Below are 27,872 nucleotides of genomic sequence, written 5' to 3'. Positions count from 1 at the left end.
TAAAGAATTAAGTTTACCAAAACATTGCTTTAAGTATGCATTACATGTGCCTTGCAATCCACATGTAATGCATACCATAAGACAGCTTGAAGCATTGCACAACAAAATGATGCACAGATCACGTTGCTGCATACAGCAAAGTACAGTAAAACCTTGTTAATTCAAAGTCACTGGAACTGTGAGGAACAAATTAAGCGGGTTTTGTGAAGTAACCGAACATACAAAAAGTGCAATGCAAGGAACATAAATTTATTCAAATTAATCAGGGCTGGTCGTTTGTTGCGCCGGCTAGTTTGTGGCTCCAAGGGTTATGTTTTTCAGCACTACCTGGTCACAGCTTTGCTGCAAACAAGGGGGAATCCCGGGTCTAACTGCTGTCAGAAAAAAAAAAAAACAAAAAAAGTGATCAACTAAAATGCGTGCAACCCAGTAGTAGTGACGCCCGGGCAGCATGTCGCTTGCTCCTAGCTGTGTCAGCATGCACGTCATAATGCGACCATTCTCCTATTCTTTCTCGTAAAATGGAGAAGTTACTAACGGACAGTGTGAAGCAATTTATAATGTGTTTTCGCTGGAAAACATCATTGAAACTTTCCACCAGAGTTTTTGAAGTAGGCGTTGCAGGCAAAACCTCTGCCAACTGTGCAAGTGCGCGAATGATTGGAGCAACTGGCACTCGGAGGTTCGCATGCATCGCGGATTTCTCCGGACTGTCCTGGATAAATGGATAAATCGTGACGCGCTGACGTTGCGATCGTTGCGAGAAGCATGCGACATGCTGGCCGCACGTCGCATCTGTATTGCAGTGAAGCACGTTTTGTTTTCCACAGGCGCATATTCTAGCTGATCACGAGACAGTAATATTATTTTTTGTGCTGGAAGTAGCAAGGCAGGGGTGCTTGAGCTACCACCCATTAGCATTGCTTAAGTACATTGCCTGGTGGCTCTTGAAGGCCGCCGTTTTATTGAATTTGTGGCGAAATCGGAATCGGGAATTAGCACACTGCACCCAAATTTTTAGAATTGACCGTACTTGTGCAGACCACCGCTTCATATTGTCCGCTCAAACTTGGATTGCAAAATATGACACCGCCGAAATACTTAGAATTGAGTGGGATTTTGAAATAACCACATAAGAATTAACGACCAATTACAGAATGAAAGGTACTATTTGGTTCAAGTTGGCTTTTGCGATGTGCTACCGTAAGAGCATTTCAAGTGCGCATCATAAGTGCATCGCAAAAACCTACCAAATCTGCCAAGTGTACAACAAATAAGCGTGCATGCTACCAGCAAAAAAAGTAAGCTGCTGTCAAGGCAGGTCTTTGCACTCGGCAAGCACCATTACGTTGAGGCACGGCAGCTGTGAGTGTGACACAGGGTTGCACTCAACGCACCTTGGCGTCGAGGTGTGAACCGCAATGGTTGCTCTGGCAATTCTCTCAGTGACGGAGTCGAAGGCCTCTAAACGAGTCGATCCACTGGTCTTGTCCACTTAACTCATCACAGATATCTGCAGAAATGTAAAAACGAAAAGTTTCATGTCTACCATACATGACAAGCCACCACTTGACTGCCTTGAATATCTGCTGGCCACAAGTTGTTCTGAGAACGAGCTACACTCATACTACGCAATGATGCGTAGTAAAATCGGGACCAAGAATTCAGATTTCTGCTTACAAGTTCATTTCTCTAAAACGCAAAACATAATGTTCAATGTTTAAGAGGCCCAATCGCAAGTATTTTTAACAATGCCATGTGAAGACATTGTCATCTCCAGACTACTATTGCCTTGTAATTGCTGAACACTTTCCTCATTGCGTGAGCTAGTGCTTGTTACATAGACAAGCGTTATGGATATGCTTAACTGTGCTTAATTTCAGATGGGAATTTTAAAAAGGAAAATTCATTTGGATGTCCCTACAATAGCTTTCCTAATAGCCCTTTTATGGCATTAATATTGCATTTATCATTAAAGATGGTGGTCGTGGCAGTTCTCATTGTTGTTAGGCATACATGCATGCATACATGCATGTATGCATACATACATGCATGCATGTATGCATACATACATGCATGCATGTATGCATACATACATACATACATATATTAAAAATGACCGGAAAAGAAAAAGAGTGATTCTGTTCGGCATGGCTTAGTAGGCTCTCCGAACCTGCTTTCGGAAATACTCAAACCTCAATATAACAATCACACCGACCATGAAAATACTTCATTGTATCTGAAAATTCATAAAAAAATTATATCTGTGGCACTGTATCAATGACAGAGCCATTCTTCACTTACTTTGTTATAACCAATAATTCATTATATCTGGGTTCGTTATGTCGAGGTTTGAGTTATCCTTATGTTAAAAAGATGCAAGTGTGGCACATATCTTGTTAAGGGGAGATGCGTGTCTTAACACAAGTTTTTTTCAAAATTACATATTTTTCATATTTATTTGCTTTTGTAAGTTTGGTTTCTCTAGTTTCACACCAAAAAAAACGAAAATTGTAATGAAACTGAAAGTAGGTTAACCCTTTGCGGTCCAAAACTCTTACACACTTTCCGCTTCTACCGGTCCAAAACTGTTTCACCAGTTTCTGGCATCAAAAAGAGTAACATGAACTGTGTAAGAAAAACTGACCCGCTATTTTTGGCTTCTGCATTCAGGTGGCAACTCCTTTGGCGATATTTGGGCAGCGTATGATACCACTCACAGGATTCTCTGGGTACCGGCTGGGTTATTATTTCAGGTTTTGCAGAACGAAAATGTTTTCCCACTGCCGTCGTCGTCGTCTCCGTCACTCATTTCTGTCGAATCACTGTCATCACTGTCTGTTGGAGGCACGTAATTCTTTCCCTCAATACATCGTCCTCGCTTTCGCAAAAAGCACCATCGTAAATTGCACGCAGTAAAAGCGTGACCATGCTTCTCGGCGAACCACGCTTGAGTGGGTACGCTCTAGGCTCCGTACCGAACATTGTGCTGCACCCTAGTGTAAAGACAAGTAAACCTCAACAAAGTAAGCTCCCTCATTCTTCAAGAGAAGGAGCTTCAAATAATCTGCCCAGACTTGCATTTTCAAATAAGGGACCGTGGAAATACTTGGAGTTAAGCAGGATTAAAAAGAAACAGTTCGATTTGAACAGGTTTAACTGTTACCGTAAAAGCTCGTTAACCCGGTTCTCACGGGACCGATGAAAATGTCTGAGTTAACTGAAATCCGGATTGATTGAACCATCAAAACAAAAGAAAAACGTACTCTGTAGAGACGAACCTTTACTTCATGAAAAGCTGCGTCAACTTAGTCGGCCTCGTCATTGGAATTAGTGCTAGAACGATATTATATTATTCAACTCTATGTGGTGGTGGTGGTGGGCACGCTCGCTGTCGGGAGAACTGATGCAGAACTCCAAGAGGACAGGACAGCAAGAGCTTTAGCGGCCTATCACGGTGTGATGTCGCGTCGGCTCATCTTGAATGTCATTATTAGAACAGTGATTACGATCCTCTTCAAGCACTTGCGATAATATGTCATCATTAGTCGGCAAACCAGCAACAGCGACACTATCATCATTGCTCACAAACACAGCCCGAAAACGTAACGACGGTTTCTATGTCAAAGCGCCAACTCGCGCAACAGTCAACTCTTTTGATGTGCCCGAGCTGCAAACGCTATGTGCGAAGTCACTACGTAGTGCAAAGAAACCAGAAGCGTAGGCGCCACGAGCAGCTGGGGTAGCGGTGGCTGCGCAAACTGTCCCATACAGCGTCATGTGCAGTGCATTTCGCAGACACTGGATGCACCGGCGGCCGAAGCGCTCCCGCCAGGTGGTGACTAGCGCCGCCTGGCCACTTTCCCCCTCATTCACTATCTGCTGCTGTTCACACGGTTTCAGTTTCTCCAAAACTTCGGTTCCGCCGTCGGTTACGGAGACGGAGCCGGGACTTTATGCTTCTAGTAACCGGAATCAGTTACCGAAAACACGAAGCCCCGATAGCCTTCTCTGTAATAACCGAGTTAACTGGTGCACGTCGAAATCCCTTTGTATTAACGAGCATTTGACACCATTGAAATACACAGTTTTGCCGGGACCGCACCATGTGTTCGAGTTAACGAGATTAGGATAAATGAGCTTTTACTGATTTGTATAAGCAGGTTGATGTGGTCATCACCATAGCTGCCGTCACCTGAGGCACTGGGCAGCAACCATGCATCTCGCAGACCTCTGTGATGTAGCGACATTTAGTGAAATGTCGGGGAAAGCCTTGTACATCTACTTCACAGTCGAGAATTTTTTCGGTTGGTCATTAGCGACACTTTTCTACTTGAGAATAGTGTGCTCCATTTTTCTCGATGACTGGTATGCCTATTGCAATAAGCATTCATGACTGTGCATGGTCTTTCTTGTATGTGCTCCGACTGCATGCGATTTCCCCACTTGCGGACTCATGCCTATCTCGGAAGCTGTCATTTCTGTTGCCAGTTAATTTTAGCTGCCCCTTTTTCGGGAGGTCTCGGCACGCTCACTGCACCATTTTTTTTTCCAGGGTGGCAATCCACTAGTGTCCCCGTTAACATCTGCACTGAATAGTGTAGATTATTCAGGGCTTATGGCACCACCTCAGAGGCCTGCACACGTGATGATGCGGCAGGTCCAGACAGATCTCACAATCAACAAGATCAAAGAGCTGGAGAGCAAATCGGCCATGGACCTGGAAATGAGGGACAGCCGGATAGATGAACTCCAAAGGGTGAGTTTATGCAGCACTGTGGGATTTTTCGTTTCTTCGAAACTCAATCGATCAGCTTTTCACATTGCATATAGGTGAACCATCCAGAAAGCACACAGTTCATATGTACTTGACAAAGCTGTTTACAAAAGGAGGTTTTGCCCAACTATGGCATTAAACATTTTCTTACTAATTAAAGTTGGCCCGTAACAAACAGTTTTTACAAACAGTGAGGGCCCAGAGAGGCCTTGTGAGTTTTATCTCAATTTTTGTGATGATGCTTCATTACTGCACCTTTAAAGGACGAAAGTTCCCGCACCGATATATTTTGCTCATTTATACCAAGGAGTCTATAACTGCTCAATCATTTAGTTGTGTTATTCACTTGTTCCAAAAGGAATATTTTCTTTTATGCTTATTGCCCAAAAATAAATGTTTCCACATCGCTAAAAAAAAAAATTGCCATTCTCCAGGATGATGTTGCACACAGTCTTCCCTTCAACTTTGCTCCATTTCACAGGCTACTGCACTACTGGTGTGCTATAAACAATTGCCATGTGTGGACGTCATTTGGTGACTTCTTTACCTTGGCATGAGTTTTGTTACAGCCTACTAATTCCTTTGGAGAAGTACATATTTCTGTTAACCTAGGAAGATTGATTCCGCATTAATGTCAATATGGTATTATGCTGTGAAGTTGCACTGTTGGACTTTTAGTGCTTTCTCTTACTGTTGCACATGAATTCTGCACCAGAAGCATTTTGGGCTTCAAATTGGGCTTGTCCAAACCACAAGAAGTAGAGACTCCTTCCTATTCCTCAACTGCACATGAAGACTTGCGGTGTCTTTGGTATGGTCACGTAATTATTGCACCCGTATGCTTTGCAGGGTAGCGAAGAACTGCGGCGGCAAATTCAGGGACAGCAGAAACAAATACAAAAACAAGAGGAGCAACTCCTCAAGTGTATAGATGTTACAAAGCAACTTCTTATAGAAAAGGTGAGCTTTCCCTCTCCTGCTCTCGCTCTTTTTCTTTCTTTTAACTGTTTGATGTAGTCATTGCTTACCTAATTCAGTTCTAATATAGTTCTAATTGCTCATCCACTATATTTTGCTTGAGCATGCTTTGTTCACTTGGCATTCACAATTAATAGTTGTGTTCATGCAGCAACCTTGGCTGTGAGGCTCAACCACTGTGAATGCATAGAACTTTGACATTAGCAAAGTCATGTTTCCGAGAAGTACAGAATGCTGGAACAAACGTAGCAAAAGAAAAATGGTGGCTATGAGGTCATCATAACTTGTTTTGTTAAGACTGCAGCGTGGTGATGTGAGAGAAGTGAGGGGGTCCTCAAAGGGTCCCTTTAGATGGTGTCGGTACCTTCAATATTCGCACTTCATAATTGCTGTAAAATACCTTCCAAGCTATATTTGCTGTTGATAGTGAAGAGCTTCACAAGCAGTGAATGCTAAATGAGCTTACAAAATACAAATATCAGCACAGTGCTTTTCTTGCCAATTTTTGGTAATTGGTTCTGTTGGGAAGTATTAAGGCTGTCGCAATTACAGATACTGCATTGAAGCTCATATTGAGTGCTGCCCTACGCATGTATGAAATTCTTGTTTTCCTGCACATGTAACATTTTAACAGAAGTCATTGTTTGCCTTTGTGACTTGTACAACAAGAGGGAAAAAAATAACCTCTTGTTTCTTTTGCAGTTGGCAATAGAAAAGAAGCAGTCTCGGCAGAAATGCATGCAGAACAGGCTAAGGCTAGGTCAATTTGTGACACAACGGCAAGGGGCGTCGTTTGTTGAAAACTGGGTAGGCGGCTACGCTTTCAACGATCTTTTGAGGTATGTATTGTTTATCTATATTTTACTGAATGTACTGTTAATATTTCTTTTCCAAATTGTTTAACTCGGGCACTGGATTAGAAAATCTAGGATGAATACTTTACCTTCCGAATTGGCTTCTCTGTCGAAGTCGTGCGAGTTAGTGAAATGGCTGGAGAAATTCAGTCTTGAATTAGGTCTTTGACTTAGGGTATGTTTGATGTATGTGAGTCGTCAGACAAACATGAAGATTGTCATGTGTGTCACGCACTTCGGGTGAGGTCCCGCTGATCCAACATCGACGTGTGGCATACTCGCAGGCTTCCACTTTACGCTTCAGGCTGTGACGCCTGAAAGGCCTCGAAGTGGCACATTTCAAATTTATTTGCAGGTTGGTCGACCCGTGCGGGGTTGCACGTGTGGTGATGTGTGGGCCTGACTGACGCACTCGTAGAGCAGACACGGACATTTGATTTAACACAAACAAGTAATAAATTAAAACAAAGGCAATGGCAAGGAGAATATAAAATATAACGGAGAGGAAACAACACTAATATGCGTGATGGAAAGAACAGTTATAACAAAATATGCCCCAAAAACATTACAACTAGTACAAACAAAACACACACACGTGGAATGCTAATAAAGTAACAACATGATGGAAATAAGATACAAAGAAATAATTACAAAAGCATCATGCTCGCACTTCAGAATTTCTACGTGCGACGCAGCGCACACAACTGCAATAATTGAAAAGCTGGTGAAAATGAAATAAAAGTTGAAAAAAAAATCACAATAAAATGTTCTATATGGACCAGGCCAGCTCTTGGTACACGTAGGGGAGTTAACGGGCACTGCTGAAGAACTCGCCAGCTTAGTAGACGACAAGGGTGCCTGGTATTGCAGCCGTATCAATACGTTGCGCAGGTCACTCCATGCTCTTCGCCTACGCAAGCCTCGTGACACCGACGACCACACTCCTTGCTGGCTGCACATCAACTGCCATCCCGAAAAAGTCAAAACTTTCTCGGGCGTACGCGTGCTCCCTTACCCTCTGGAGATGATTTCCTTTTCTCCGAACACATGTGTGTCCCCTTCAGTACAGGTGTAGGGAAGACGCAGCGGCGCCCCTGCTGCGTCGTTAGTCACCTGATGGCGTCCTCCCAACACAAAAGCATCATTCCTTGGACGATGGGGCAGGGGAGCGAGGTGAAAATTATAGTCGTTTGTGACAATGTGTTTTGGGGTGTTGCCTACACATTATGCATTCTTTGTGTCTTCAATACTTTCAGTAAAAGAGTGCGAGCTGTTGTCTTGGGGCCCACTTCTTACAGGAAGCAGGAGCAGATCACGTCAGAGCGGGAAGAAATCGAACGCCAACGAAAGCTGCTGTGCAAGAAAAAGCCCACGACGGGACAGCCCAAAGGCAAGGGGGCAGTGGGGTCTAACAACAGGACCGGTGCAGCCTCTAGTGGGCTGGCCAATGGGGAGTTTGTCAAGCCGGAGTCTCCCAAGGATCTGGCGCTCCTGCGGTTGTCCTGGTACGAGTACTACGAGCAAGAAGAAATCCTGAAATTGCGGCAGGTGTCGCTGAAAAAGGACACCGACCTGCAGGTCGAGCTGGAGAAACTGGAGCGGGAGCGAAACCTGCATATTAGGGAGCTCAAGCGCATCCACAATGAGGACCAGTCCAGGTACAGACGGTGAGCCTGTTAGGCTTGCGTTTCTAACGCAGGTTGTTGTTAAAATTGCTTCTAATATTGTTGACATTTTGTGAATGGTGACATTTTCGTGCAGTAAGTGCTGCATTTCAGAGGTGGGCTAACAGGGTGCTGTTTGTTAAGCCGGAAATACTCTGGTTAGGATCACAAGAATAAGCATAGGATGGTGTAGTTGCTTTCACCAAAACTGTTGTCAGATATTTGCCCTTTAAGGTATTTATGAATGTAAAATGAAATGAGTAGATACTCATAGATGCATATGAAGAGACTGATTGGTTTTTTAAACCTCTTTATAAGAGGCATGCTCCAGGCAGCAATTCCTGTCTTTTATATGAGAATGTCTCTTATAAACAGGGTACCTCATAAACATTTTATTGTCAACCAGTATTTTACTTTACGCACCCCGGTGTCTGTTGTATCAGTGCCTCTTGTATTGGCATACCTTAATGCTGGGCCTTTAGCTTTATACCTGTAATGTATCATTTGTAATATAAAAAACATTAAGCACTGCAGAGTATTATCATATGAAACGACTGTTTTTTTCTCGAACCCCACAAGCAGTGAACAGATTGTGATGTTTTTAGTCGCTGTTTCATTCTCTTTGACATGATTAAGTGTGTAAGTTACTTTATCCTAATCTTGAGTGCAATCTTCCAGGTTTAACAACCATCCAGTCCTAAATGAGAGGTATCTACTACTAATTTTGTTAGGCAAAGGTGGCTTCAGTGAAGTACACAAGGTACGCACATTTTTGACACCTGGTTTTTCTTCTTTGCACTTGCAGTTTTTTTTCTCTTTTTTCTTACTGAATTCAATGCACTGTAATGCTCATTTGCAGGCGTCCGACCTTAAGGAACAGAGGTACGTTGCGTGTAAAATACACCCGCTTAACAAAGACTGGAAGGATGACAAGAAAGCAAACTACATCAAGTAAGTGTATTGTGAGTTGGCTAGGGTGCCAGTCCTTCAGATAAAAAGTGGTAGTTTTTCTGCACTTACGAGATACGCTTAGAGGCGGTAGAAAAGTCATTTTTATGTGCTTGCTTCTTTTCTAGGCACGCATTAAGGGAGTACAACATTCACAAGTCCTTAGACCATCCGAGGGTTGTAAAGCTTTACGATGTCTTCGAAATAGATCCTAATTCGTAAGTACCATTCACAACTTAAGTGGCCTCATGATTACATATGTATGTGTGAAAGATGTTACAGGTAGCGATTTGTGCCTTCTGTTTTCTCTTCGTTTCTACTATTCAGGTTTTCGTTTTGTGGGGGGTAAGCTGTCATTATGTGCACTCGAATTTTGTTTGAAATCTATCATGGCATTCTCAAAAGTAACGCTAAGGTATTGACTGCTACAGCTGTCAGCTATGCGCGACACAACCGTGTTATGCTTTTTAATTTTCCTCTTTTATTATGATACTGTTATAGAAATCATTTTGAGACTGGAGAAAATTACAGTAGTTACTATGGTCACAGTATAACTTTGCTGTGACCTTTGGCTTTAGCAAAGTAGCCACTCCAATCCCTTACTTTATGCTTCAGCAAAGGGGCATTTCAGTGACACTCAAGGGCTTCGACCGGAGTAATTGGGCATCAAGGACTATCGTTGCGCTGCGTTTGCTACCTTTTGCAGGTCGTGGCTAAAGAAAGGCACTAACAAGATTTTGCATCGTGCATCATCATATTTCTAGGTCGCGTGAAAGGGTTGTTTTGTTTTTAGTTTCATTTGTTAGTCTGAGAGCACATTTTTTCTTGCGAAAAAACGTAGGCGCAATGTTTTGTGTAAGCCTTTTTGAAAATAATTTTGAGCTTTGCCGTAGAGTGCGCGAAATTCATTTTTGTATTCTTTCATACAGTGCAACTTGTCCCAGTACTTGTAGGGAAACATTGCTTATTGGTGAATGAGCTACAGTTGAGCAAAGAAAGACTAAACGCCCTGTCACATGAAGCGTAGGAAATTAGCGATGAGCTTTTATGCATAAGGGGTGCCTGCTTCTTAATTAGAACATTTTATGACGTAGATAACTTGTTTTATGAGAACAGACGATGATACCAAGGAAAGTGTAGGGAATGTTATTTAATTGTTATGTTAATGTGAAAAAATAAAAGTCCTCCTCTTCTGCCAAAATGGCTACTGAGGGCACTGACTGACACTCCCAAGTTTGAATGCACATATATGTACCCTATGAGTGAAAAGAGGGATGACCACCGCCGTAGCTCAGTTGGTAGAGCATCGGGGGTGCGTTATACGAAGGTCGCAGGTACAGTCTCCGCAGACGGAAAATTTCCTATTCGTCTATTTTTGGTTCTTCACATTTAGATTACAATTTCTACTAATATCAACTCCTATACTTTTCTTAGCATCGTTATCTGTTAGTTCTCGTTAATTTTGTGTCTACCGAAGAAAACAATCCCTAAATTTATGCTTCTTTTCATCATAAATAACTCGTTGTTGTATTGCTCAAGCCAGAACAATATCCCAAATGTAAGGAACGGCCTTTAATTGAAGAATGTACGATGTGCTTGTAAATGCAAGTTGTGTCCGTTTTGTGCCCGAGGGTCGCTGATGTAAACGTGAGTTTTAATACGAAATCGGGAGACATCAGGAACATTATGGCACTAATGTTCGTCTGCTAAACCTTTTGTTAGGCAGTGCACTTTCAGCCCTTAACAGCAGTGCTGTTGATTTACCTCTTTTGAAAAGACAAGAGAGCGTGGCGACTATAAGTTACGTTAAAGTGCTTGAGCACTTAGTCATTATAAACTTGGGCCTCTGGTACATCATGGAAGTAACTGAGGGAAATGTGTGGGCCCTTTTTCTGGTGTTACCAGTGTCGTTTGATCTCGCCACTCTATTCATTCCAGTTAAATGCCTTTTTAGGCAGTTTGCATTTCACTCTGTGTGTGTGTGCATATTCTCTTTCTACAGATTAGCGTCTCTTGCACGTGGGGCCTCTCGCATTGTGTCCTCTGCTTTGTGTCGTTTGAGCAGCTTTTGCACGGTGCTGGAGTACTGTGACGGGCACGACCTGGACTTCTACCTCAAGCAGCACAAGTGCATCCCCGAGCGAGAAGCACGCTGCATCGTCATGCAGGTGGTGCACGCCCTCAAGTACCTCAATGAAATCAAGCCACCCATCATACACCACGACCTCAAGCCGGGTTAGTGATTGTCGAGCCCTTGCACGACTTGTCGGGGCAGTCTTATGTGGCATCTGACTTGTAAGCGGATCTTCTTACTGTTGCGTAGCTTCAAACGTACTCCTGTGAATAGTGTACGTAGTATTCGCCTCGAAATGGCCCTGAGGCTCCATGAGAGATTAGAATACACTTAAGTCTCATTATAACAAACTCGCATGTGTTGTGAAAATACTTTATTATATCCAAATACTTGTTATAACGAATAATTTGTTATAACTGTGTTTGTTATGTCGAGGTTTGAGTGTACATGCTAAAATACGGGCATGCTGTTTAGCGATTGCTCATGCAATTCTTGGTCATTTAGTGGTGCGGGATGAATGACTGCACACTGTAAAGCCTCGGTGGTGCCAATGTCGTGGGTTCACCCGATGTTTGTATGATCCATAATTTGGAAATAGGGAAAGTTTAGCATGCATCAAAAAGAAAGCTAGCATATATTATCATTTATTATCATTTGCTGCTCCTCAGGGCCACAGCAATGTCATGAGCAGCTCTGAATTATTACCTGTTGAGCTTTTAGACGTCGGCAGCCATACTTGCAGTCAAATACCGCTACTTATGGCGGCACGCACGAAAATGTTGATTGTCGCGGAATTTGGTTGTGAAATTTCATGTATAGACCACAAAAGTTTGGAAGATTTTATTATGACTTGTTCTTGGGTATCTGCAAGTGCATGCGTTATCTTTTGCATTGACCTGCCGCTAGTGCAGATGTGCTTGGCCACACACCATGAGAACACACTTTCTCGTGTATAACGTGCGCAAAATATAGAGAAAATTTGGAGCTAAAATCAGGGGTGTAGGCTGTACACAAATATTGAAGTGCAAGGTGGCTTCATGGCATGCCTTCATGGTAGTGCAAGGAAAGAAGCTATGCGACCCTGGTATGTGTTCTTCTGTCTCCCACGGTTCGTAGTCTGCGGTGGCGGTTATACATGAGAAGATGCGATAACCAGACTAATTGGAGTACGCCGATTGCATGGTGCCGTGAAGGAGCATGCTGAAGCTTGGATAGAGACAAAGTGAATGTTGAAGCTCTGCACATGCAACTGGTGATCTCTTTTCTTTTTCTTCTTTTTCCCCGTTACTCATGGTCACATGCCAAAAACAACACGCCACAGCTATCTCTGGCATGCCGAATAATTTTTCCGGACGTTGCTGCGATCGTATTCTTATGGGTAGCATTTTTTGCGGTGTTACAAAGAACAAATCGCTCAATGCTTTGAGCAAACATTTGTGGTTCTGGCATTACAGTAGTGTTCCTATTACAAGAATTTAGCATTTGGGTGTTATGTTCAGTATTTATTGTGCTAGAATGCCGTACCCAGTCATTCTGTATAGGACACGCAATTGGTGTCTGTGAAGCCACTTATGAGCACAAGAGTTTGTTGATTTCTTCTTTTATTTGTAATGGTGATTTTCTTTTGTCTGGTCATTGCATCTTTAATAATGTATGTGCAGGTAACATCCTCCTGGGAAGTGGCAGTCTAAGTGGAGAGATCAAGATCACAGACTTTGGTCTCGGCAAGATAATGGATGATGACAACTACAGCCCAGAGTACGGGATGGACATAACATCGCAGGGTGCTGGCACCTATTGGTACTTGCCACCTGAGTGTTTTGTAGTGGGCAAGACGCCACCCAAGATCTCGTCCAAGGTTGATGTCTGGAATGTCGGTGTCATCTTCTATCAGTGCCTCTATGGCAAGAAGGTTGGTGCTCCCTGCTCCCATAATGTGTTCTTTCTAGGTCTATGAACAATGTTTCTGACCCAGAATCTCAGCATGGTTGGCACGATTCCAAACTAGGTGATAGTCTCAAAATGCACACCTATGATTAAGCTCATTGCTGCTCGAACTTTTATCACCCGTATCAATGGGCCCAATGTTGTACCTCATAGTCGTGGTGGCACCTTCAATTCACGGCATCTAGTTTCACCATGAAGTGTTTGATAAATGACACTACTCCCCTCCTCTTCTGAAAATGTGCTGTAAAGCTTTCATATGGTGTAGCATACAAACTCGGGGGGAAATCTTATATTGTCCAATTCATCATGTTCATATTGCAAACAGGTTTGTCATGCAACTACCATGATCCTGGTGGCTGACACCATTTTTCTGGTGTGCTTGGGTCAAAAGCAGCCTTAGGAAAAAAGCTAAGGCCAGTCGCACTATCATGTTCGATAAACAATTAGGCCAAAAGGAGTGGGGCTAAAAAAAGATGTCATGTCAGTCATGTTTTCACCATACAATGAAACTAATTCTCATTTAACCATACCTTCAACGTAAGCGATAGAGGCTAGCAGCTTGTCATGAGAAAAATAACAAGCCACATACATACCTGCCAACTCTCCCGAATTTTCCGGGAGACTCCCGAATTTGGACCTAATCTCCCGATTGTACGAATGTCATCCCGAATCTCCCGAAAAGTGGCCACCACAGCAGAAGCTCTTTTTTTTTGTTCTCTTTTTAAGATCATGCGCGTACGTCAGCCTTTTCTGCTGCGGCAGTGGCAGTGCTGCGGAAGAGCACTCGGCACAACACTTCTATTTCATTGTAACCATATTGTAGAGTACCGCTGAGTACATTCTCAGCACTGCGCATCTTGACGAAGGCTGGCCGCGAGAAGCGCTCGCCGCCGTACCGAAAGAAGGCGAGGGAAAAGGTAGTCTCAAAGGAAAAAGATTGCGGCGCTGTATGTTCACAAGTGCTCCGATAACGAAACGGCGAGACTGTCGAGCACACTCCATTTTCCAGCCCCACCGCGGTGGTCTAGTGGCTAAGGTACTCGGCTGCTGACCCGCAGGTCGCGGGTTCGATTCCCGGCTGCGGCGGCTGCATTTCCGATGGAGGCGGAAATGTTGTAGGCCCATGTGCTCAAATTTGGGTGCACGTTAAAGAACCCCAGGTGGTCGAAATTTCCGGAGCCCTCCACTACGGCGTCTCTCATAATCATATGGTGGTTTTGGGACGTTAAACCCCACAAATCAATCAAATCAATCACTCCATTTTCCAAAGGAGGGGTGGCCGGTAGACCCGCGGTAGGCGGACCCCAATGTGCTTTGCACTCTCCATATCGGCGTGCTTCGGAGAAACGGCGCCGACAGCGCCACGTGTCGCATCCTTGTCGCTCTGGCCACCGTTCAGTTCACTTGCTTCTGTTGTGCCTAGCCAGAACTTCTCCGTCTTGGCCCCTGCATTTTGTACGCTACGCCTACGCCGTCTGCTGTGGTTGTGGGGGTTGCGTGTTTCCAGAGTTCAGTTAGAAGGTCGATGGCGGCGTCAAAATCAAAGAAGTACTTGCAAGTGTTTCTGGACTCATACACAGCTGAGTTTCCGTGCTTTGTGACTTCGCGGAAAGGTGACAAGTACGGATTCTGTACCACGTGCGCCTGTGATGTGAGCGTGTCGCATGGCGGGAAGGCCGATATAAAGGAGCATATCGCTTCACAGAAGCATCAGAACTACGTTCGTGCTGCGAAAGGGCAAGGCAACATCGGTAGCTTTTTCCAAAAGAGCTGCGAAGACTGTGCGATCCGCGCAGAATGCCTATTCACGGGATTCCTGGTGGAACACAACTTGCCGCTGAGCGTTAGTGATCACGCAGGGCCGTTGTTTCGGAAAATGTTCCCTAAGTGCGAGGACGTGAAGCGGTACGGGTGCGGACGTACGAAAACCACTGCCATCGTCTGAGAAATGGCTGCACATACCGGAAACACAATGGTGGAGGCTCTGAAACGCCGTGCTTTCGCAATCACAGTGGACGGAATCAACGACAGCGGGTCTCAAATGTACCCAATGGTGGCAACGTACTACGTCGAGGAATCTCTAAACGTGGAAAGCCGACTGCTTTGTTTGCTGGAACTCCATGGAGAGGCCACCGGACGAAAGATTAGAAACCTCGTTTTGGACGCGCTCAAATCGCGTGGTATGCCGATTGAGAACTGCATCGCATTTTCTGCCGACAATGCCAATGTGATGATCGGCAAAAAAAACAGCGTGGCAGCTGTGCTAAAAGAAGCCAAATATAATTTGATAGTCGTTGGCTGCTCGTGCCACCTCATAAATCTTGCGGCCGAGAAAGGAGCCGCATGCTTACCTGCAAAATTTGACGAGGTACTCGTGGACATCTTCTACTACCTTGAGAAGAGCGCCAAGCGGAAAGACAGGCTTGTTGAATTTCAAGGAATGCACAACACGGAGTTGCGGAAAATTTTGAAACCTGTGCCAACGCAGTGGCTATCGCTTGGAAGGTGTCTCACCAGATTGCTGGAGCAGTGGCTGCCCTTGGTGAGCTTCTTTTTGAATTAGACGAAGCCGAAAAGCCAGCAGCGCCCAAGCTTTCTGGGGTCGTACCAGATCCCCAAGACAGCTGCAGCTTCGGCAGATGTGCGCGACGAAGTCCAGCAAGATCGCCAAAAACGGAAGGAGCCAAGAGGCAAGATTGATGCATCCCCGGCAAAGAAAGTGAAGCTTTCATGTGAAAGTATCAGATGTGCCAGTTTGACCCGTGAGGAACGGCTTTTGTACTTCCTGACCTCTGATGTAAACTTCGCTTATCGACTTTTCTTGAAGAGTGTCATCCCTGTGTTTGACAAAGTCAACGCCCAACTTCAGTCACAGGCACCTCAAATTCATCTGCTCTAGTCCCTCTTGATGCAGTTCCTAAGGGACCTTTTGGCATCGCTTTCAAACTAGACTCTAGGTGACCTCGTCATGTAACAGCAAATCCAGTCACCAACGTCCAGTCACCAAACTAGACGTTGTTTTGAGCAGGTGTATTCTGACAACTTTTTGAGGCTTGCGAAGTCCGCAACTGCCAGGTGCCTTCACAAGTAAAGAAGTTTGGTTGAAGCAGCAGGTCAAACATTTATACCCCTCTCTGATGTAAGTCTCCAGTCTCAGTAACTTCCGCTATGCAACAACCCCCCCCCGCGGTGCGGTCTCCCGAATTTTGATGCTGCGAGGTTGGCAGGTATGCACATGCTTCCAAGTAAAGTTACAGCAGAGCCTCAGTTATACGTTCTGCAGTTTTGCAACAGCCCACATTTTACGATAAATCGGCTCAGTTCCAGCTAAACGGCCCACAGGAATATTGTTTTGTAAGCTTCAGTTATGTGATGCAATTTCCTGCCAATTCCGCATTGTGCAATGACTCTCACTGTCTGAGAAAAAAAATGGCCTTTTTTACTTCAATCTAACGCCAACTCAACATTCGCAGGTGCAAAATAAAAATTGACATGCCCCTAAAATAGTGAGGCAGATATGGTATGCCTCCTTGAAATAAAAGGTTCAATGTACGTGTATACTGGCCATAAGTTGAGAATATAAATTCACTCGCACCTCTTTCAGTTGAATGCACAGCTGTCTTTCTCAAGAATAATTTAGTCCACCTTTGTTGAAGTGCAGGGTCATGCCGTGTGCTTTATTTACGTGGTCTGTACACTTTTTTGGCCAAGGCTGAGTGTCGCTGCCTATAATCTTAGTTTCTCGATTATAAAGCCCGAATTGTACGATGTTTCTGTAGTTACCTGAAAGTCGTTTAATCAAAATTTCACTGTGTAAACATTCTTTGCATTACCAATGGTACAGTGACTATGATTTCAAGTGACATTTGTTTCAGCTCGTAATACATAAGGGTTGCAGTATATAATGCAGGATGTGCCAAACGCTTATTCGGTTTTACATTGTGAGATCATTTGGAGGGTGCCATATTACATAAGGGTTGCAGTATATAATGCAGGATGTGCCAAACGCTTATTCGGTTTCACATTGCGAGATCTTTTGGAGGGTACCATATTAAACATGATGGATAAACACAATTGTGTCGAGCATCAGATCTTTACTGCATTATCTTGCTGTTATGCCTGTGGGTATAAAAAACACAAGCTACTAGAGACACACTTGCACTGTAATGAACAGTGAGGTCTACATAGGCTGTGTTTCCTTGGGTAGCTACATGAGGCGGTGAAGTAGGTCATTGTCTGCACTCATTTCTATGCATGTGTAACCTTTCAGCAAGGAAAAAACTGTTTCCTCAACTGTGTAGTGTTACTACTTTAGTAACACGTTTAGCAGTTCGTGCCTTCAACATGCATTATCAGCTTTATGTCATGCTCTGCATTTTCAAAACAACTCCAGTGCATTTTGTTTTCCAAATTCTTGCAGATACAATAATAAATAATAATAATAATAATAATAATAATAATGTTTATTTTTCATCAATAGTTTGATGAAAGACAGCTGTAGGTAAGAGCTGTAGTCAACAGGGCATAATTAAGACTTAAGTTACTGCCAGTACAAGCGTTGGCACTAGTTTATTAGAGGACGAGCAATATACCGTATTTACTCGCATAATGAACCCACATTCTTTCTTTAAGACAAGTTCACGCCAATTACAGGGGAGGGTTCATTACGCTGGAGAAAAAAGCCGCGAAAATTATAACAGCGAAAGTTTCGCATGGCAGCTTTGCTTGTTTTGGCCCGTGAAATGTGTGACGAATATTTTTTGTAGCCCAAAGCTCTTTTTGTTTTCTCTGATAACGAAAACGCATGGGTCGATGCCGAAGTGTCATCCAGCCGCTTGGTCCGTCGCTCCAGCGCATGCTTTTAGTAAACAGCTGTGTGTAGCTAGCGTACCTGCCGAACGCACCCCAAGTGGAAGGTGTCCCAACCAAGTTCACAATGACAAACAACAAAAACACACTGTCGGACGGCGGTGCACAAACATTGAGGTAGACATTGCGGCTGCACAATGCGCGGTCGATATGGTGGGTGTGGTTGTGCTTTGCATAGGTGCGAGATTCTGGCTATAAGTGGCAGCACCGTCTCAGGTGCTGCCACTTATAGCCCGTCCCAAGTGTGGATAGGCGGTCGGCGGCGCATATACAAATACACGCATCAGCGCTTTGTTGCGTGCAGTCTGAGCAGATTCTCGGCAGATAAAATGCGTTGACTGCAGTTTACTGTTAATATCTACGCTCTTCTCTATTGAATTGGTGTGTGATGCGTAAGCAACTTTAACATTACCCGCAAGTAAATTGCATTCTTTCGTTCATAGGGATGCTCGCCCTGGGTGACTTTTCACGCTTTCTCACAAAATCATGCCTTTGCTGTGTTGTTTGTACGTGGTTAGCTTGCGTTCTGCCTGCTATGCACTGCTGTAGCGTGACTGAAACTGCGATTCATTCAGTATCACTGTTCGCACCTTATACGCATATATTTTTTTTCTCTCATTCTGTTCACCATGAATTGTGTGACAGTCGATAAGTCTAGTAAGGAAAGCTTAGTGGCCGACGGTGCTTCACGCTACACTGCGTTTACCACGTGTACGCACATGTTCTTGCACCAGTAAAAATCCTATATAAGAGCTCAGCAGAAAGGTTTCATCGACGGATTACGTGCATGACGGTGCTACAACAAAGGCCTGGATAATGGGACAAGCATGTTTTTTTTCTGACAAAAAGTTACGGCTGCCTTTCGTCGGTCACTAACAATGCTACACAAATGCTGTCAATAATGTACAAAAGATGAAATATCAGTGAAATGACACATTATATATAAAGCATGCCGTCTGAATTAATTTTTAACGTCTGGGCTCTTCAAAGCATTTTTAAATCTATGCACACAGTTGTGCACGCTAACTCTGTCGTAATTAGAATGTAAGTAACGAAGTCTCACAGATTATGTGAGAGTAATATCTACATAGAAATATAGTAATATTTCTATGTAGTGGTACCACGGCCAAATAAACACAACTAAGGCTCCTCGCATGATTCATAAACTACAGTGCCATGCCATAGTTGTACACCTACCAACAAATGGCGCTCAAGTGCATGACCCAGAGCTTTTTTTTTACAACCGAGTCACCATAAAACGCTGCATTCACAAAGCATTTAATAATCATGTGTGGGAGGATTTAAAGAGCATTTTGCGATGTGCTTGTAACAGAAAGCGGCATTCACTCTGAAGTTCTTCTAGTGAATGGAGAGTGCGACGACAATAAACAACACTTTAGAAAGTTGCACTTGTCGATCTTATTACAATGAATCAGCAGCTGAGCAAGATCAAATGCTTTCGTACGTCCTTTCAGGCATACGTAGAAACAGTTACACTCGCGCTGACATGACCGAACAAACCACACTATAGAACGTGCATGATGTACGCACACACAGAAACACGACGTGGCTAGCAGGCGATGCAAGGAGCAATCCACACTTTACCATTTCGCCCAGTTGCCACCAGGCGGTGACTCTGCTCGATCTCGCGGCCAATATCAAGTGCGCGGCGCGTTTCTACACTGTGCGTGGGCCATTTTGGAGGCCACGCTCTTTGTTTTTGTGCCACTGTGCTTTCGTGGCGCTTTCAGCAAAGAGGTTTCTCCAGCATTTAACAGATGGCGCTTTGCTGTAAAAGGCGCGATTGTCAAATTTCGACTTGCATCGTCAACGCTCCGAACTGTTTGGCATGGTTGCAAATCTGTTTTGATTTCTATTGTGCAGTTATTTTGTCATATAATGGTTTGATTTAACATTGTTTCAATAATTAACCGCACTGGCTATCATACCAAAATAAAATGACCATATAGATCAAAGAAGTTTTTTTTCTTTTTTTCAAGCACCAAGGTGGGGGGTGGGTTCTATGCGAGTAAATACGGTATGAAAGTTGCATCTGCTGTGGCCAGGTGGGGTAGTTATTAGAGGTCGCCCCTGGCGCAAAGTGGGGAAAATGCAGCTTGAGCACCCGTACACAAGACAGTGTTGACATAACATTCTTGTCTACATACTTTCATAGTAATGAAGAAATATTTTGACTAGCATAACAAACAAATGTCAGAACTACTGGTAAACATACTTTAAAGATGCAAAAAGAGATAAGTAACTGTGCTGAAAAAATTATGTTGAATCATATACACCCAATAGTCATAATACACTCATCTGACACAAAAACATTATATTTAAAAGTTCATTATAAATGAATATTTGTAACACTATCTATGGCAAAGCTGTTGGTCATTTTGTTATAATTGATGATTCGTTCTATTCGAATTCATTATATCGAGGTTTGAGCATGTTTAAGCCTGCTGGCTTTTAACATTTTTAAAACTGCAAAAATTTATTGCACCATTGTTTAAAAGAACTAATTACATTATGTAGCGAAATAAATGCGTTGTAGTAGGAACTGATAGTTAAGTTTAGAGAAGTTAAAACGTAAGAAAAATCGTGAAACATTTTTTTACCGTTGTTGTCATAATCAATACCCTGTTTCTGATATTTTTTTGGGAGATATGGTAAATGCCGGTAGCATCTGATGACATTGCAATGTGCTGTCATAGACCTGTCACTCTTGGCGTGCCTGTTCAGGGGAGGCTGTGTACGCAACGTGATTCTCTGCGCAAACTTCCCAGGCACGCTGCGAGGAAATGGAGAGGACTTTGCCGTTTCCCTGTGCCTATGCATTCAAGGCGGCCCTGCACATCACATTTGACGTTCTCGATCAGATGGCGCTTATGTCGAGGACCACATTTGAGAAGCTTATGCGGGACATCAAGAAACGATCGAAGGAGGAGCCATTGATCGTCGAGCGGGCGCTGAGCCACATTGTGTCCAGCATTGACGCGGGCAACGTCGTGATGTTTGGGCCCGCCTTCTACGTGGCCTGCAGCCTGTTTAAGGACGAGAAGCCGCCGCAGCTGGCCCGTGGCACGTGCCTCGTGCGGAGCGTGTTTGTCACGCCTGGCCGGCTCATTTTTCGTCCTCCGCAGGTATGCCAAGAGAGTTTTTAAAATCAAAAGTAGGGACTGTAGTGGTACTGTATTTTCTCACATATGACACGTCCCTACCTGTTATGCACACCCCTGACAACCATACACAAAAAAAATTAATATAGGGAAAATAGCTTTAGTGTATTACAGTGACGTAGATTTTCTTGCATTATCATGAAGTAGCAGCATGAAACAAACTCGCCACCTTTTTTTTGAATTTGATTCATCAAGCGTGAACATGAAAAAGTGCATGGGTACAGATTCACTGGGAGGTCCCAAGGTAAGAACCGCAGGCGGGACCTCCCATGATGAAAAAAAAAAAAGGTAATCATCAAGCAACACTGAAATACATATTCAGCAAATAAACACAGCATAAAAAAGAGAAAGATGAAAAAAACAAAAGAAAACGAAAAAAACATTAGAGTAATAAGCAGGAACACTAAAAAACAAGGAATACATCGTCAATATATATATAAAAAAAATTGTGGATATGAATACCACAACAAAAAAAAGACATGATAATACAGTTACAATTCAATGAAACAGAAGGGCCTAACAAGAAAGTCTTTAGTTTGGATTTAAAAACGCAAAGTGATTTAGAAGATTTAATATCAGAGGTAAGTGAATTCCAGAGCGAAATGGCCGAGAATAAAATCATTTGTTTGCCGCAGTTAGTGTGTATATACGGAAGTAAGAGATTCTGGCGTGAGGCAAAGCGCGTTGAATTGAGATTATTAGTGATGCAATGAGGGAGAATATCTAAGACAAGGTGATCGTGCAAAACGTTAAAAAATAAAATACCAATGCTGTACTTAAACAGATGATGAAGGGGCAAAACACGGAGCTGATAGAACAGCGGGGAAGATTCTGCTTGTCGATGGGAAAATGTAATGATATGTAACGCTTGTTTCTGCAGTGTTGAAGAATGGGGCGATGTGGGTATGATACGTACCACCCCAGGAAGAAATGCAGTAATTTAGGTGACTGTGGACAAAAGCGTAATACAAAGTTAGGAGAGTTTGCAAGTTGAAGTATGGTCTAGCTCTAATCAAAACTCTTATGCCGAACATAACTTTCTTTGAAATGAAGATTACGTGCTCATGAAATTTAAGGTGAGAATCGACTATTACGCCAAGAAAATTAGGGCTACGACGAAGTTCAATTTTAATACCGGAAATATACAGGGAAGGGAACTCGGAAATTTTTTTTTGCGGGGAACTAAAAATCAGAAAGCAAGTTTTAAGAACGTTAATAGATAACTTGTTGAAGAGACACCATCGCTCGAGGGAAAATAGGTTAGCTCTGAACATTTGCGTTTAACTCCCACCGAAACATGTGTACCTAAAGATGGTAGTGTCGTCAGCATATAGTACGCATTGTGAAGAGGATAAACACTGAGGAAGGTCATTAATGTAAATTAAAAAAAGAAGTGGGCCCAAGATTGAGCCTTGTGGAACGCCTCTGTTAACTGTGACCGGGGGTGATGTTGCTGTGGAAACAAACTATTTGTTGCCTGTTTAAAAGAAAGCTGCGTAACAAAGTTAGAGCAGGACCCGTAATGCCATAACGTTCCAGTTTAGTGAAAAGAATGTCATGGTCAATGGTGTCAAATGCTTTTGAAAAATCTATGAAAACAGCAGCAGCAACGTCGCCGTGATCAATGAAAGGCTTAATTTTATCTGTTAGACATGCAGTCGCAATATTAGTTGATAGGGCAGCACAAAAACCAAACTGAGAGGGGGTGAGTAAGTTGAATTTTTTAAGGTAGCGGGAAAGACGGGTCTCAATAAGTTTTTCTAGAACCTTATCTAAGAAGGAAAGAATAGAAATGGGTCGATAATTATCCATAAAGCGCGCGTCACCTTTTTTGAGTACAGGAACAATTTTTGCTATTTTCAAGGACTGTGGAAATAATCCGGTTTTAAAAATTAAGTTGAATATATAGCAAAGTAGTGGCGCAACAAGTCGACGTACAAGTTTCAAATGGAACCCATGAATACCATCTAAGCCAGGCCCGGTAGTCTTTAATCCTGCAATGGTAGCTTCGATTTCGTCGGAACAAGTAGGAAATAGAAAAAACGATTGGGGGCAACGCAAAAGGTCAGAAGAATAAGGGCACGAGGGAAGTTGCGAGAATACACCCGAAAAATGATTGCTAAATGCATTAGCAATATCTGCAGGTTCAGTAAATGATGAGTCACCCTGAACAATGGATTTGATGGGCTTGTGCTGAGTAGCATTATTCAGGAATTCCTTAACTAACTTCCATTTTTTCTTTATATTGTTATCGCACCTATTGAATTCATTGTCGTAGTAGCGGCGCTTGGCGGCTTTAAGGAGCGAGCACAGAACTTGAGAGTAGCGTTTATAACGTGCTCGGAGATTAGAATTTAAAGGTTTGCGCTTCATCTTTTTGTATAGATTATCTTTTTTACGCAAGGCAAGAAGAAGGGAATTTGAAAGCCAAGGGCACCGAGGGGCAGTGTAACGCCTATTGGAAGTTATTATTGTACAGTCACCGACAGCATTGATCATTGCATCAGAAAATTGCTGTATAGCGATATCAGGATTCGAGACATTAAATATGCTGGACCAGTTCATTTCTGATACAAGGTTTAAAAATTTTTCACGATCAAATATAGAATGCTTGAAGGTTTCAGTTTTGTTTTTTTCCTGCTTGTGCAAGTAAAAAAACACGGGGAAGTGATCGGTAATATCGCAGTCGATAGTGCCAGCTTCTATTGGGGAATCATGATTAGAAAAAATATGGTCAAGGAGGGTATGGGAAGAATGATCTACAACACGTGTAGGCGTATTTATCAGTGACTCATAACTGTAGCTACAAAAGGCACTAGTGTAGATCGAAGTGATAGGATTCGCAGAATCAAGAAGATTGATGTTAAAGTCACCCATGATGAACACATTTTTGTTTTGGAAAGACAACTTATCAAGCACAAGAAAAAGTGCATCGCAGAAATCAGCTGCATTAGATGAAGGAGAGCGGTAAACGGAGCCAAAGACTGTCCTATTAACATTTGAAGAATCAATTGGATCGAGTTCAACCCAGACAGATTCGCATTTGGGAACATTTATGCTTAGATCTTTGCGTCGACAATACGAGAGCTGGTTTGAAACGAAAATGGCAGAGCCCCCGTAAGGGCTACCACTACGATGATCGTATTCGCAACCATAGTCGACAAAGCCATACATATCGCGATCTTCACAAGTAAGCCAGGTTTCGGAGAAGCAGATGATGGAGAAAGGATGGTTCAAAGTATGAAGTAGTGTGGAAATCTTGTTACAGTTCTTTTTAAGGCTTCGAGCATTGAAATGTAATGCGCTGAAAACATTCGCGTTACCTAAACATTTAGCCACCTGTGCTGGTGAAGCACAATTCATTACAGAAGAAGAAAGCTACAAAGCCAAAGAAAGTAGCTTACTCTTCAAAAATTGCAAAGTCGTGGTCAGTCAGTACCCGAAATACACGACTGTTGATTGTTTTACGCGCCTTAATAACACAGTTCTCGGTCCACACGAACATCCAGTTTTTGTCTTTCTTTAGCGCGCGCGCCTTTCCGAGCAATCTCTTGTTTTCCGGGGTAAAGTGTTCATTGATAAAAATAAGTGAATCCTCGCGATCATTGAAATTGAGGGATGAGGTTGCAAGACGGGCTTTGCGGGCTTCAGAAAGGAAACTGGAACGTTTGTCTCGTGACCGAAACCTGGCAATGATGTTTAGTTGATTTTTTACATGTGTGGGGACCGGATGCACAGTATCAAAATCATCAGGAGTCACTGGGCAACCGACTTTCTTTCCGATTAGTTCCAGGATCTCTGAGCAGTTTTCGTTTTGAGTTACAGGAACTCCCCTAATTTCAATGTTATTTAAACGTGAGTATTGCTCGACTTGAGCCACTTTTTTGGAAAGGTGATGGCTGCACTCAGCCTGTGACTTGTTACTGGCAACAAGGGTGGCATTTTCCGCCTTGACAGCCTCAAACGTCTTATTCATGAAATCCATGGAAAGTTTCATCTCGTTTAGTTCACGCTGTAGATCCTTAATTTCAGCAGACTTGCTGTCTACCAATGAGAGTTTCAGCACGTCCAGTGATGCAGAAAATTTCTCCAATTTTGCATCAATAGCAACCTTATATTGTTCGAACTCTTCAGAAAGTGACGCGACAGTGGGTTTCATGGTTGGGGCGAGCGATCCACACTGCGGTACCAATTAGAAGTTCAAGAAAATAATTCGCACTGTATTACCTGGGTCAAAAGATGATTCCGATTAGTGGCCGGTCAGAGCGGTCCGCAGTGGTGGATCGCTCGCCCAAAAGTGGTGGCCGTTGGCTCGAAGAGCAATTTATGAAGGATCCGGCGTTGACTGCAGAGACACCTCGCGTTGTAGGCGGGAACCACAGGCTTTCAGTAACAGCTGAGATGCGCACGCATCAGCGGAACAGGTGACAGAGTGGTCAGCGGCACGCGACGGTAAATATGCAGTCCTTACTTTGGCTTTGACTTTTCCGTATATTTTGTGCGGGTTTTATGCGATGAAATGTGGTATTTTTTTCTGAATCAGTTCACTGAAAGAGTTTAAACAGTACAACACTTAAATATCGATATAACAAACCCAGATATAATGAAAAGCCAGTTATAACGAAGTAAAGGAAGAAAAGTTGGAATAGATATAGTGCTAGGAATAGACCTTCATAACAGATTTTTTGATATAGCAAACTTATTTTCATGTAAGATTGAACTTTGTTATAATGAGGTTTGGATATATTATCTCGTGTACTTTCTTGGTCTTGGCTTCGATTTCTTCTAGTATTCTCTAACATTGTGTTAAACGAACACATGAGCTTTCGAAATCCTCTCCACTGATTTGTAGCTAGAATGTTGTTCCGCCAAACTTCAGGTGTTGTAGTCGAGGGCTGAACCCTCTTTGTAAGTCTCCAGGTTTCTGCTCCTTAGCTAAGTACCGGCAAGATACAGCTGTTATATACCTTTCTCTTGAGGAATAGTGGCAATCTACCTGTCATAATTTGAGAGTGCTTGCCAAATGTGCTCCACCCCATTCATATTCTCTCGATCATGTCCCGCATGACGTGAGCTGTCTATGCTGCGAGTGGTACTAACACTCCCACTATCCCTTGAAAACCCGAAAATTGTACCGGCCTTTTTTCTTTCAGGAGAGAGCTCCTGAAGCCAACGTACGTTGTGACAGCCATTGCTCCTGACTCAACCACAAGGCAGAGTGCAAAGGTTTCACCACTTTCAACTTGCAAGAAAAAGCCTGTTAGTTTTTCAGGTAAGCATTGCATTGTTATCCAGAATAAAAGTTTGTTTATTCTTCTTTCTACTGTGTCTGCAGCACTTTTTCCTGCATAGCTCAGTTCCCTGTTATATCCTTGTTCTGCAGGTATATTGAAAATCCAATCGTAATACAGGATGTCAAGTATACGATACTATCAGATTCTTTTAAATTGGAGTTTTTTTTTCTATTAGCTAATCATCTACTTGCTCATGTACTTCTACTACTATTATACTACTACTACTAATGCCCCCTTGGTTTTTCTCATTTCAGGAACAATCAGTGCCAAGTTGTCACTTGAATTCGATGCCTACAAAAACTCAAAGTTGGCCTTCCCAATCGGCGTTACAGCCACAGCATCTGGGAACATAATCATTGCTGATACTTCTCGGGACAGGGTTATGGTATTTGACCCTAATGGACGCGGTCTTCACAAGGCCACCTTTTGTGAGCACACCCACTTTCTTCTAGACAGTAATTTTATTTTTTGTGCTGGAAGTAGCGAGGCAGGGGTGCTTCAGCTACCACCCATTAGCAATGCTTAAGTACATTGCCTGGTGGCTCTATAAGGCCGCTGTTTTCGCGAATTCGTGGCGAAATCTGGATCGGGAATTAGCACACTTCACCAGAATTTATCGAATTGACTGTACTTGTTCTGACCAACGCTTCAAATTATCCGCTCAAACTTGCATTTCAAAATATGAGACCGCCAAAATACTTTGAAATAAATGGTATTTTGAAATAACTGAATTCGAATTTACGACCAATTACCAAATGAAAGGTACTACTTGGTTCGTGTTGGCTTTTGCGATGTGCTACCATAAAAGCATTTCAAGTGCGCACCGTAAGTGCATCGCAAAAGCCTACCAAATCTGCCAAGTGTACAACAAATGAGCGAGCACTCTACCAGCATAAAAAGCAAGCTGCTGTCGAGGCAGGTCGTTGCACTCGGCAAGCCCCATTACCTTGAGGCACGGCAGCTGTGAGTGTGGCACAGGGTTCCACTCAACGCACCTTGGCATTGAGGTGTGAACCACAATGGGTGCTCTGGAAATTCTTTCAATAACGGAGTCGAAGGCCTCTAAAGGAGTCGATCCACTGGTCTTGTGCACTTAACTCATCAAAGATGTCTGCAGAAATGTAAAAATGAAAAGTTTCATGTCTACCATACTTGACAAGCGATCACTTGGCTGCCTTGAATATTTGCTGGCCACAAGTTGTTCTGGGAACGAGCTACATTAAGAGACTACGCAATGATGCAGTAAAATTGGTACCAAGAATTCAGATTTCCACTTACAAGTTTA

General features: G+C 43.1%; 1 protein-coding gene and 1 long non-coding RNA gene across 6 annotated transcripts in view; one reads left to right on the top strand and one right to left on the bottom strand.

The window, feature by feature from the left end:
• The window catches only part of LOC119182890 (serine/threonine-protein kinase tousled-like 2), a 36,395-nt gene extending 9,380 nt beyond the window's left edge, over positions 1 to 27,015 (top strand). For 2 of the 5 annotated variants that reach the window (XM_075878382.1, XM_075878381.1), the window contains exons 4-15: positions 4,556 to 4,759; positions 5,627 to 5,737; positions 6,458 to 6,594; positions 7,908 to 8,276; positions 8,952 to 9,033; positions 9,133 to 9,224; positions 9,350 to 9,439; positions 11,224 to 11,456; positions 12,957 to 13,207; positions 20,901 to 21,257; positions 26,447 to 26,565; positions 26,842 to 27,015. In XM_075878382.1, the coding sequence (XP_075734497.1) occupies positions 4,556 to 4,759; positions 5,627 to 5,737; positions 6,458 to 6,594; positions 7,908 to 8,276; positions 8,952 to 9,033; positions 9,133 to 9,224; positions 9,350 to 9,439; positions 11,224 to 11,456; positions 12,957 to 13,207; positions 20,901 to 21,257; positions 26,447 to 26,494 (1,974 nt within the window). In that variant the 3' untranslated portion in view covers positions 26,495 to 26,565; positions 26,842 to 27,015. The remainder of the gene's footprint in view (positions 1 to 4,555; positions 4,760 to 5,626; positions 5,738 to 6,457; positions 6,595 to 7,907; positions 8,277 to 8,951; positions 9,034 to 9,132; positions 9,225 to 9,349; positions 9,440 to 11,223; positions 11,457 to 12,956; positions 13,208 to 20,900; positions 21,258 to 26,446; positions 26,566 to 26,841) is intronic. The other 3 variants (XM_075878383.1, XM_075878384.1, XM_075878386.1) reach the window with 3 other exon arrangements.
• Positions 229 to 27,701, bottom strand: LOC142775904 (uncharacterized). Its single transcript, XR_012887142.1, has 2 exons — positions 27,534 to 27,701; positions 229 to 374 (listed from the first exon to the last, which is right to left on the bottom strand). It is a non-coding gene; the product is annotated as an uncharacterized LOC142775904 (long non-coding RNA).
• Positions 27,702 to 27,872: the final 171 nt, after the last annotated feature.

The sequence above is a fragment of the Rhipicephalus microplus genome, chromosome X (genome assembly GCF_043290135.1).
Source record: "Rhipicephalus microplus isolate Deutch F79 chromosome X, USDA_Rmic, whole genome shotgun sequence".
Classification (NCBI taxonomy): Eukaryota; Metazoa; Arthropoda; class Arachnida; order Ixodida; family Ixodidae; genus Rhipicephalus; species Rhipicephalus microplus.
The sequence above is the reverse complement of the archived record's forward strand: the minus strand, read 5'-3'. Positions and strand labels throughout refer to the sequence as shown.